We start from the raw sequence: 12,584 nt of genomic DNA, 5'->3' as shown, positions 1-12,584 counted from the left end.
GGATTTTCCCTACTGTTCTATTTGGAGAACTCGGCAATAATGAGGAGGCTCGGCAATGAACTCAACACTTTATTGAATAACAGTAACTCAGGAAAAACCACAACAAGTGCGTCAGCAAAAACCCAACCAGTTGCCCTCTGACAGCTGCTTAAATATCGGCTGTCAGATCGGCGGTAACCAATAAGAATGTAGCATTTTCCCGCTGGCTGCCTGCTCGCGTCTAATCCAATCAGAGCAGGGCAGCAACAAGGGAGGTTTCAGCGGAGGTCGTAATAGCGAGGACTTAACACCTACCTTTTCCCCGTTTAGCTTATAACTACCCATAGGCTTTCTTTCTTATGTCCACAGCTCAATATGGCCCTCCAAAGTTTATTACCCACCTGGGAATTCACAAGGCGGAGTGTTGTTTTTGTGCCCACATCATGTTCATACCCAGTAGTTGGGGCGCCATTGAAACGAAGGACAGCATTATGGGAATCTGGGAAAATGAGACAATAAGGGTAAGAGAGAGTAAAAACAGGTAGATCCTGTCCCTAGGTCTTCCCTTCCTGGTTTATTTTACAATAACATTCCGTTCCTCAGAGCAAGATGAGGTTGAGAAAACAGCCACATAGCTGGCGTGGCCTGACTTCTCCTTTATTTAATGTCCCTGCTGACCAGGGCTACATTAAAATCTTTGCAGGCCCTGGGACTGCAAAATGGCTCAGTGCCACTCGGTGCCTGGCTAGGTGGCTCAGTGGCTAAGGCGCTGAGCTTGTCAATCAGAAAGGTTGGCAGTTCAGCGGTTCGAATCCCTAGTACAGGTCTCCTGCATGAGCAGGGGGTTGGACTAGATGACCTCCAAGGTCCCTTCCAACTCTGTTACTGTTACTGTTACTGACTTGCCATTGCCTTCTTCCTAGGGCTGAAAGAGAGTACTTGGCCATGGTTATCCAGATGGTTTTTATACAAAGGTCAGGATTAGAACATGGCTTTTCTCAATCTTAATTGGCTCTCCCGTGTGTATGCATTGGTATTATGTGTGTGGGGCAGGGGTGAAATGCTCCCGGTTCGGACCGGATTGCCCGATCCGGTGGTTCAGAGAACCGGTAGCAAAAATCCCTGCGCCCCCCCCTCCATGCCCAGCGGAGCTGCAGGATCATCAGAGGCTTTTTTAAAAAAACTTTTAAAAGCATTTTTTCTACAACCTCTCCTGACGAAAAAATGCTTTTAAAAGTAAAAAAAAAAAAGCCTCTGATGATCCTGTGGCTCAGCTGGGATAATCAGAGGCTTTTCAAAGCATTTTTTTCTGCAACCTCTTGGCTGAAGAGGTGGTAAAAAAAATGCTTTGAAGAGTCTCTGACGATCCCAGCTGAGTTGCCTGATCGGCAGAGGCTTTTCAAAACATTAGAAAAAAATGCTTTGAAAAGTTAAAAAAAAAAAGTTGGCCACGCCCACTCAGTCACATTACCCCCCCCCACCAAGCCACGCCCACAGAACCGGTAGTAACAAATTTTACATTTCACCCCTGGTGTGGGGGTGCATTAGAATTCATTTTAATAGGCTCTTTGTAAATTCACTATGCTCATTATTCCATTTATAATTCAAATTTGGCTAACAATCTGGTTGTTAGTCTATCAAGCCAAGATATACAGTAAAACAGGAGGTGGGCACAGTTGTCACTATTTTGTTACTAGTGTTGAACTTTGTTAATATATATTGTGATTTATATCTATATGGTTAATATATATTAACCTTTAGAGGTGATCACCTTTAAAGCGCTCCATGGCTTAGGGCCGGGGTACTTACGGGACCGTCTTCTGCCAGCAATTGCCTCCCACCGGCCAGTACGCTCGCACAGAGTGGGCCTCCTCAGGGTGCCATCCGCCAGGCAGTGTCGGCTGGCGACCCCCAGGGGGAGAGCCTTCTCTGTGGCGGCGCCCGCCCTCTGGAACAACCTCCCCCCAGAGATATGTACAATATCAGACCTCCGGATTTTTCGTTGGGCCCTGAAAACTTATTTATTTCAACTAGCCAGGCTGGCTTGATCCCACAGTTTTGGGTTAAATATTAATTTATTTTAAATTGGGTTTGTTTTAAATTGCGGCCAAAAATATTTAATTATTTTAAATTGCTTTTAAATTTTGTATGTTCTGTTTTTATTTTGGCTGTTCACCGCCCTGAGTCCTATTGGAGAAGGGCGGTATACAAATTGAAACAAATAAATAAATAAAATAAAATAAGTAATTTGGTTTATTGCTTAATAAGAAGAGATTACATATATATTTGAAAAAGCAATGGAAAAGAAATGAATGATTGTAATGTTATATATTTAACTGACTTTTAGTAAGATATTGGATTGTAATATTTGGATAAGTTGAAAAAAATATATTTGTGATTGGAATAAGGGAATTTAGGGAAACACTGGAAATTATATTATTTTGTGAAAAGGATGCAATGGGGAAATATTTGAATAGGATGATTTAGAGTTAAGGTTAACTATTAAAAAAATGATTGATTTCAAATTTAAGGGTTTTAACTTGGAGAAAGTAAGGGAAAAAATTAAATTTGATTAAGATTAGAGATTAGGGCGAATGGTAATATTGGTTATTAGAAGAAACAAGGAAAAGAAAAGAAAAATTAGAAAGAAAGATTAGTATGGCAAAAAGTGAAATATATAAATTGTGTTGGAGATAACTAAAAACTGTATAAATTTGTGACTCGGCCAATACTCTATTCAGAAAAAATGCATTGTTATTTGTGTAAAAAATAAAAAAACTTTTACAAAAAAAAAAAATAAACACACTTCCATCCATTCCTCTCATTTGTTTATTCTGCCCAGAGTCGATGATTAATATTCAGAACAGCTTCAGGAGCTCCACAGTATTAACAATGTGCCAGTTTGTATAAACTTGATGTTGTTTGTATGTTGAAGATTGTTAATAGAATCTTTTATTTGCTTATATTATTCCGTATCAGAGAAAAAAAACCTATTTTCTAAAACTTTCCTCAACATTTTTCTGAGGAAAAATCAGGGACTGCTATCTCTTAACTGGACAGACCTCTTCTAAAGTAACTCTATAACTCTCATGGTATTCACAAGACACTTCTTTGTTTAAACTTTTTTCCCGTTTCACTGTTGTTTCTCAGTGGCAGAAAAAGCACACTTTTTTCCCCTTTATCTCCTTGAGCTTCTTGCAGATTAGCCTGCTGTTTATCTGCAATTAACAAATCTTGCAAATCTTTCACCACCCACAGCCTGTTCATAGAAAATTGCTGGTGGTGTGAATTCACACCACCCACCCAATGCCCTTGACAGCTTTCAAAGCTCTAATTCCTCCTGATCAGTTTGCAAACATGATTTTTCCTTCACAGCAAGTTTACACACCCCACAATATAACAGGCAAGAAAATGGTAAGACAACACTTGTCCACCCTAGGTGAGTTTAAATCACTAGGACCAGATGGATTACGTCACAGAGTTCTGAAAATGCTGGCAGATGTGATCTCGGAGCCATCAAACCATATTTTTCAAAGATCCTGGAGCACCTGGGGAACTACCAGAAGACTGGAAAAGAGCTGTGGTGGTTCCCATCTTCAAAAAAAAAGTGGGGAGGGGGAATAGTTACAGGAAACTACAAACCAATCAGCCTGACATCAATACTGAGCCAAATTATTTAATCATTTTAAATTTTAATTGCTGTTTTGTCTTGTGTTTTTAAATAGGCTGTACACCGCCCTGAGTCCTTCGGGAGAAGGGCGGTATAGAAATAAAATTATTATTATTATTATTATTATTATTATTATTATTATTATTATTAATAATAATAATAATAATAATAATAATAATACTGGGGAAGATCCTGGAAAAGATAATCAAGCAACGGATCCGCAACACCTAGAAGCAAACCAAGCTATTACAAGAAGCCAACATGGGTTTATCAAAAACAGATCATACTAAATAAATCTTATTGCATTTTTTTTTGATAAAGTGACTAAATTAGTGAACTAGCGAAATGCTGTGGACATATACATGGTAAGGCATCTGACAAGGAAATCCACAACCTACTTTATTGGTAAGATAGAAAAATGTGGAATAGACAGCATCACTACTAGGTGGATTCATAACTGGCTGACAAACTGCATTCAATGTGTAGTCCTCAATGGAACTACATATAAGGAGGAAAATATGCAGTATCCCAAGGTTTTGTTTTTTTAATTATTATTTATTTATTTATTTTTAAATTTGATTTATATGCCGCCCTTCTCCGGAGACTCAGGACGGCTTACAATGCATTAAGCAATAGCCTTCATACTTTTTGTATATTTATACAAAGTCAGCTTATTGCCCCCACAAAATGGGCCCTCAATTTATCTACCTTAGAAAGGATGGAAGGCTGAGTCAACCTTGAGCCTGGTGAGTTTCGAACTTACAGTAATTGCAGACAACTGGTGTTAATCACAATGCTTTCAGTCTGCTGAGCCACCAGGCCCCTACTTAGGCCTACTACTCTTCAAGATCTGATTTAGATGACAGGATAGAAGGGGAATTCATCAGATTTGCATACGACACCAAGCTAGAGAGATAGTCAACACTTTTGAAGATAGACTCAAGATCCAGAAGGATCTTGACAAACTTGAACACTGGGCCCTATCTAACAAATTCAGTGGTGAGAAATGTAAGATTTTAGATTTAGGCAAGAAATGCCTAAATGCATAAGTATAGAATAGGTGGTACCTGGCTCAACAGCAGTAATTGTGAGAGGGATCTCCTAGTAGACAACCACAAGTTAAATATGAGCCAACAATGTGCTGCAGCTGCCAAAAAATCCAATGCAGTCCTCGCTTGCATCAACAGAGGCATATCAAGATCATGTGTCTTGGTACCACTATATAATGCCTTGGTGATACCACACTTGGAATATTGCAACCAGTTCTGGTTACCATGATACAAAAAAAGATGTTGAGACTCTACAAGAATGCAGAGAAGAACAACAAAGATGATTAAGGGTCTAGACTAGAGGCTAAAATATTTGATGAACAGTTGCAGGAACTCAGCATGTCTAGTCTAACAAAGAGGGACTAGGGGTGACATGATAGCAATCTTCCAATATTTGAGAGGCTGTCACAAAGAAGAGGGGGACAACCTATCTTCTAAGTACAGGAGGACAAGACAAGAAGTAACAAATGGAAACTTATCAAAGAGTGATCCAAACTATTCTGCATATTTCTCAAACATTTGTTCCACTTCTTTTAGGCTGGCAGTGCATATGTTGTTTCTATTTTCCCAGTTGGAGTAGCATGATGTCCCTTTCAAAAGGCATTGATCCTGGTTTGGGCACCCTTTGCTAGTTCTGGATCTAGTCATATATTTTGAAATATTTTCTATCTCAGAGTTTTGCCCAGATTCCTACTGATGGTGGTGGCAATATCATAGTTTGGGCCTGTTTTGTGCTTCTGAACCAAAACGGCACACCAGTCACTGAAAGCAAAGATTCAGATACTTTTGTCACATGCAAATATGGAGTTTTGGATGATTTTCCTCAAGTAAGTAAGTGAGTGAACAATAATAATGTTTTTATGCATTTGTTTGATTGGGTTCCCTTTATCTTCTAGTTTTAGGACTTGTGTTCATATTCATGCATAAATATATTCACAGCCATTATTAAGCGCTAGGTTCCGTTAATGAAAGAAAGAAACCAATAATCTTAACCAAGTTTAGCATATTGTGCAAAAGCTACATAAATATTTACCTATTCTGCTACAATAGCTCATGAGAAGACAAGCACAGATTCACCTTAACCGGTTAAGTTAAAAGATCTCAATACATTGATGAAGAGTTTTAATTATGATGAACCAACTAATGCTGTATTGAAAAATATATAACAGTTTTGATATTGAATCCATGGGGGGGAGGGAATCTAACTGGACCTGGGAGCACCTATATCAAAAAGAATAATCCCAAAGAGATGAGAATGACTTTGATCTTCCAAATAGCAATGACCTAGAAACAGGTTCTCTATTCTACGCAAGGAACAGGCTAGAAAGGAAAGGTGGGACATCTCGTATAACATACAATTGTATTCCTTGGCTCTTCCATAAAAAGAAAATAATAACATTTTAATACAATCATGAATTATAGCATTTGTTTAAGAATAATATATTTAACAACTCTACAGGGCAGATTAAGTAGACAATCACCCATGGGAATATCTGATTTTTCCTTTAACACTCACCGATCTCATTGCCCAATCCTGACCCCAACATGGAGCCAGCTGAGCTCACAACTGCACATGTCTTCAAGTGACCAAGTTCTTCTGCCAAACTCCTCTGAGGCAGCATACCCCTCCATATTGGTTCTGCAAAGGGTCCTTCATCACCCAACACAGTGGACACATTCACACGGCTTTTGAGCTGGCACAAGAGGTCCATCCCAGTTAGGTATGGATTGTTTAGGCGCTGCCCAGCACCTGAGGGCACCTGATACTTGTTCATTGATTGATAGTTCTGGAAGACTTGTCGAAGACGAGGGCTCAGTACTTGGGATGAAAGCTTTTTCTGCCACACAGGCCATGGTAAGGGCCGTGCTGGGAAGATGGAATGAGAAACCTTTATGAGTTGTTGAAATCCAGCAAGGACCTTCTCAAGACGTTGCCAGAACTTCCTGATTCTGGAGAAGAAAGAATCTTCTGTCAGAGTCTGTGTTGTAATTTCTAAGTTCTGGTTGACAGATCTAGCAGCTGAGGGGAGCTTCAGAGTTTTGTTTCTCTCTGAGGAAATTTGGATGTCCTGGAAGAGTGTTCTTGTAAAGTTGGAGGGCACTCCCGGGTCACGGGAGCCCAAATGCAGCATTAGCCCTGTCTGTAGACAAACTAAGCTCAGCATAGTCAGACATAGCACAGCAAAACTCAGCCAAATGCAGTTTGTCCCCCACTTCCAAGGTGGTTGTACACACCATAAGGTATGTCCAGACCTGTGGAGAGATGGGCAACACAAGATTAGCCAATTTTGATTAGCATCTGGTTGGTTCTACTACCACAACATGTAGCACTGGCTGTTTCTATAATGTAGTTTCAATTACAAAATAGACTATGATTAAAATGACCTGCTAAAGGAGATCAAAATAAGTTCAACTCATCTTACATCTAATATTCCAGTGGCCAATCAGATGGATTGTGGAAGAGAAAGTGCCAAAATTGCAGCCGAGGAACCACACGTGACACAACATCGTCAATCTGGTAGCCTCCAGAATGGATGTAGCCAAAGAAAACTCTTGTTTCTCCTCTTTTTTGCATATTGGAGAATTTAGAGAAACAAGATACAAAATGGATGTCATCAGCTTCACAGATACTTAAGGTACATATTTCACATCCACCAAAAAAAACAGCACTAGGATCTGCTCACTTTTGGTTTACAAACCTCTACATTCAATGCAAAACCTAGAGTGGTCTTTGAGCCAAGAGATATATGGCTCACCTCTAGCATGAACGCAACTACTCTTCCTTGATTGATTTTTCTGGAGCTATGCTTCCTGTATGAGCAGGTTGATTCCAATTAACTAAAATGATTAGATTTGGATATTTAGTGTAGTTTGAATATAACACATTGCCATATATCTGAGAGGAAAGAAAATGGCTCCAAACTGTAAGGTTTGAAATGAAGGCTTTTCATGAAGAACTGGTCCCATTTCATATTCCTAGTGTTGCAGCATGCTGGAAACAGGAATAGCGCAGGGGCCATACTAAAAATGATTCCCCTCTCCCCCGTTCCATTGTTTGTGTGAAATGCATGCTAGACAAAGTTTGGTTTGGCCAACAAGGCTAGTCAGAAAGAAAAGGGAGAATAAGTCTCCAATTTTGAGTGTCAAAAATTACTTGCCTCTGACAAATCTTGCTAGATTTAGACACTGATTTGCAGACTGATTTGAGAGATTGAGGTTTCTAACATCAAACATCCCAGTTTGAATTTTATCAAAGAATTTTATCCTTCTGTTCCTTCTTGCAGAGGATTATCCAATTCCCCTTGAACAATTTTTGTCACCACTAGTGGGGAGGGTCTGTGCATCCTCGGGAGTTGTGTCAGAAGATTCAAACGGAAGAATGAAACTGGTAGAAGAGTCCCTGTCATGACTGAAGCTTCGTTTTTAAAGAAAACCATTGTTTCGAACAGGAAATGAATCAAAAGGTACAATCTATGTCTCAGTCTTCTATTTGTGGATTGGAAAACCCCATGTTTTTTGGTGGCATTTTGATAATTGTAGATAGATATGCGGCTGATAAATTAGATATTATTTTTTTCACTCCTGAAGGTGGTCAGAATTGAACACATATTTTAGTTGCTTTTTTTTTAATATAATGAAAGGCCCCAATATTTCCAGCCTTTGCTTTAGCAGTTTGAATGTGTGTGTGTGTGTGTGTGTGTGTGTGTGTGTTTCTTTCTTTTTCGTAGGTTTTATGTGTTTTATGTGTTCAAGATGTTATGCAGCCCTAGTTCAGTGAAATCACAATTCACTAGTTTCTGGGCTTTTTTTTTTCTCTTTCTGGCAGCCAGACATAAAACCTACGAAAAAGAAAGAAAATCAAATATTGTACCTTTACAGGAAGGATACATGAGATGAGGGTGTGGCTAACTGATGAGGCCTTATAAGGCCGAAATAGATCTATCTTAGTCTCCCAATGGGCAGCAAAGGGTCTGCTGGCTGCCAGAAAGAGAAAAAAAAGCCCAGAAACTAGTGAATTGTGATTTCACTGAACGAGGGCTGCATAACCAAAATAGTGCTATCCCAGTCTCCCATAAGTCTCAGAATAAACAACACAAAATGTCTGACAGGCCTGAAAGTGATGATTGGAGATTTCATCCCACCATGGCCATTTAACAACTTTATCTACATAGGAAAAAACCCTGATTACAAAAATATCATGTATATATATATATATATATATATATATATATATATATATATATATGTGTGTGTGTGTGTGTGTGTGTGTGTGTGTATGTATACACACACACACACACACGCATACACGCATATATATATATATATATATATATATATATATATATATATATATTCATATATGGTTATAGTAATAAGTGGGAAGAGATAGATACTAGTAAGGAATAGAAGAATAATAGTAATACAGTCTTAGTAAATTATTTGACAGTGTTGTGGGAATTAGTTGTTAAGCAGAGTGATGGCATTTGAGAAAAAAACTGTCCTTGTGTCTAGTTGTTCTGGTGTGCAGTGTTCTATAGCGTCGTTTTGAGGATAGAAGTTGAAACAATTTATGTCCAGGATGTGAGGGGTCTGTAGATATTTTCACAGCCCTCTTTTTGACCCGTGCAGTATACAGGTCCTCAATGGAAAGCAAGTTGGTAGCAATTGTTTTTTCTGCAGTTCTAATTGAAGTCTGTGTTTGTCTTCTTTGGTTGCAGAGCCAAACCAGACAGTTATGGAGGTGCAGATGAGATTCATGTATGTATGTATGTATGTATGTATGTATGTATGTATGTATGTATATGTGTATGTGTATATATGTGTATGTATGTATATATAGTAAAGGTAAAGGTTCCCCTCGCACATATGTGCTAGTCGTTCCTGACTCTAGGGGGCGGTGCTCATCTCCATTTCAAAGCCAAAGAGCCAGCGTTTTCCGAAGATATCTCCGTGGTCATGTGGCTGGCATGACTAAATGCCAAAGGTGCACAGAACACTGTTACCTTCCCACCAAAGGTGGTCCCTATTTTTTCTACTTGCATTTTTTATGTGCTTTCGAACTGCTAGGATGGCAGAAGTTGGGACAAGTAACGGGAACTCACCCTGTTACGTGACAGTAGGGATTCGAACTGAACTGCCAACCTTTCTACACACACACACACGGTTCAGAAATATTGACTATGGCTTTTGCAAAAGATGAATCTTTTCTCATTAATCTTTGGAGGTGGTGTGATTTGTTTGTTTGTGTGTGTGTGTGTAGAATGTTAACAAACATGTGAGATTGTCTGGTAGCCATAATGTACCAGAATGTTTAGAAGAATAGAATAGAATAGAATAGAATAGAATAGAATAGAATAGAATAGAATAGAATAGAATAGAATAGAATAGAATAGAATCTGGAAGGGACCTTGGAGGTCTCCTGCCCTCTGGTGCTTTGGAGAATAATTTCACCCCCTCTTCTTGGTGGCAGCCCCTCAAATATTGGAATACTGCTATCATGTCATCCCTAATTCTTCTTTTCTCTAGACTAGCCAAACCCAAATCCTGCAGCTGTTCTTCATATGTTTTAGTCACCAGGCCTTTGATTGCCTTAGTTGCCCTTCTCTGAACTTTTGCCAAAATCTCAACATCTTTTTTGTAGTGTGGTGGTGACCAAACTTGGTTGCACTATTCCAGGCGTGGTCTTAGGACTAGGGCTTTATCAAGCCATACTAATACTTCAGGTGATCTTGTCCAAAACACTTTTGAGGTCCCCGCTCCACCCCTCCCCTCCCCTCCCCGAAAGGATTTTGAGCGAGAAAAGAGGGGGGAGAGCGGGCTAAGGGGTCGCGAAGCCGAAACGAGGATCAGATGCGAGACCACTGGATGGTGAGATGGAAACAGCCAGCGCTCTTTGGTGAGGGATGCGAAGGCTCGAAGGGATCGCCTGCGCTGCGACTGGGGGCTGTGGTAGGGATCGCCTCCCACTCCCCTCCTCTCTCCTCCCCCGCACCTTATTCTTCTTACTCTCGGCAAAGCCCTACCCAGAAGGATGGGGGGGGGATGGGGGAGTCCGGGAGGTTTTCTCTCCGAGGAGCCGCTGCACCGGGCTTGTCCCCTCTGGAGTTTGGGGTGGGGGTGGGGGAATAGAGACGCAGCCTGGCCTTGTTGGGATGCAGCAGAGGTGGGGCTCGTTGCAGAAGCTCCCTCAGTCCCAAGCCAGCACTCTGACGGCTCCTCTCCTTCGGGAACCATCTCTGGTCTCCAGCTCAGGATAACGGCGCCCAACGCTTCTATTTCGGAGACGGGGGAAGAGAGGCCATCAGCTCACAGGAGACGGCAAGGAGAAGCACCTGGCCTCCGGACCCAGACAAACGCTCCCACCAGGTCTTACTGGCATCCCGTGTTGCTCAGGTGGCTACAGGGAGACCCTCTGGAAGGTCTCTAGGCTGCAGGGACAAGGAATGGGCTCCTCTGGGCTGCTGGCCTCCTGGTCCTTTGGGTTTTGCTCCTTTCCCTCCTAGGGTCTCCAGGAGTTCCCCTTGTTGAGGTGGGAAGCGGTCAACAGCTCTAAGGCTTACCTTCTCCGTATCAGCATCTCTCCTTAGTGGCTCTGAACCGTAATGTGTCCAGAGGGAACGTTTCTGGGTCACAAGGAGGTACACTACCAGGAGACAAGTGGCGCTACTGAGAGTCAGCTGCTGCTCCTCTCTCACCCTGCAAAGTCACCCAGGATGTCAGCTGGATCCTCACTTCTATCAGGAACAAGCAGAATCTAAAGATGAGGGTGCAGGTTCGTTCTCCGAGCTTGTGGGTTGGTTGCTGAATGTTTCAGTACCAGGCTAGGTAATATCTTCGGAGTTCAGGTGATGTCAGTGTTCTTCCATTTATAAGGGCTTCATGTGGTCAGTAGGTCTTGGGATGGGCCAGATGTGGGTGTGTCAAGTGAGGGTCTTGGGATGGGTCAGGTGTGAGTCATCAGTGACAGTTTTGTGATGGGGAGGTTACATCAGGTGAAGTGCTGGTGTGGGAGGGGGGAAGGGTTGCCTGGATTTGGTTGAGTGTCAGTGCTATCTTCGGTTAGCTGTGTGTGGTTGATTTGGATTCTGGGCAGTTGTAGGTCAGTGTGTTGATGGAATTGATTGTGGAGTGCCAGGCTTTGATGAGTTCACAAGTGTGGCAGGTAGCATAGCATAGCCAATTATTTTTGTGTTGTTCTAATCGAACTGGTGCTGTTTGGTGTCGGTGTGGATAGAGATTAAGGATTTGGGATCATGGCATTTGACTGCCAGCCAGTGTTCATGGATCCTGTTTTTTAATTGATGTGATGTTTGTCCCACGTAGAAATGATTGCAATAGTTACAGTTGATTTTGTACCATACATTGCTTTTTTTATCCTTTTATCTTATCTTGTTTTTGGTTCTGGATAATTCCTGCGGAGTGTGGGTGTGGGTTTGTGGGCTGTTGCTATTCCTAGAGGTTGGAGAATTCTGGCTGTCATTTCCTACATCCCTTTTGTGTATGGTAGGGTTAGTTTTTTGTGTGGTGGTTGGCTGTGTGGTGTAGTTTGGGTGTTGTGTGTCAGAATATAGAATAACAGACTTGGAAGGACCTTGGAGGTCTTCTAGTCCAACCCCCTGCTTAGGCAGGAAACCCTATACCACTTCAGACAAATGGTTATCCAATCTCCTCGTAAAAACTTCCAGTGTTGGAGAATTTACAACTCCTGGAGGAAAGTTGTTCCACTGATTAATTGTTCTATTGCAGGAATTTTCTCCTTAGTTGCTAATCAAGTTGCTTCTTTTCTTGATTAGTTTCCACCAATAGCTTCTTGTCCTGCCCTCAGGTGCTTTGAAGAATGGGTTGACTCCCTCTTCTTTGTGGCAGCCCCTGAGATATTGGAACAA

At 41.2% G+C, this 12,584-nt stretch overlaps 1 protein-coding gene across 4 annotated transcripts in view; it reads right to left on the bottom strand.

Annotated features, from left to right (window-relative positions):
• The window catches only part of LOC117667611 (beta-galactoside alpha-2,6-sialyltransferase 1-like), a 37,514-nt gene extending 25,871 nt beyond the window's left edge, over positions 1-11,643 (bottom strand). For 3 of the 4 annotated variants that reach the window (XR_015731611.1, XM_034421090.3, XM_034421091.3), the window contains exons 1-3: positions 11,259-11,641; positions 6,215-6,951; positions 381-478 (exon numbers count right to left, since the gene is read on the bottom strand). Coding sequence is in view for 3 of the 4 variants with exons in the window: in XM_034421090.3 (XP_034276981.1) it covers positions 381-478; positions 6,215-6,951; positions 11,259-11,275 (852 nt within the window). In the remaining variant the exon portion in view is untranslated. Of the gene's footprint in view, positions 1-380; positions 479-6,214; positions 6,952-11,258 lie in introns of all 4 variants that reach the window. The other variant, XM_034421089.3, reaches the window with a different exon arrangement.
• Positions 11,644-12,584: the final 941 nt, after the last annotated feature.

Source organism: Pantherophis guttatus, chromosome 1 (assembly GCF_059756535.1).
Source record: "Pantherophis guttatus breed Tessera chromosome 1, ASM5975653v1, whole genome shotgun sequence".
NCBI lineage: Eukaryota > Metazoa > Chordata > Lepidosauria > Squamata > Colubridae > Pantherophis > Pantherophis guttatus.
The sequence above is the reverse complement of the archived record's forward strand: the minus strand, read 5'-3'. Positions and strand labels throughout refer to the sequence as shown.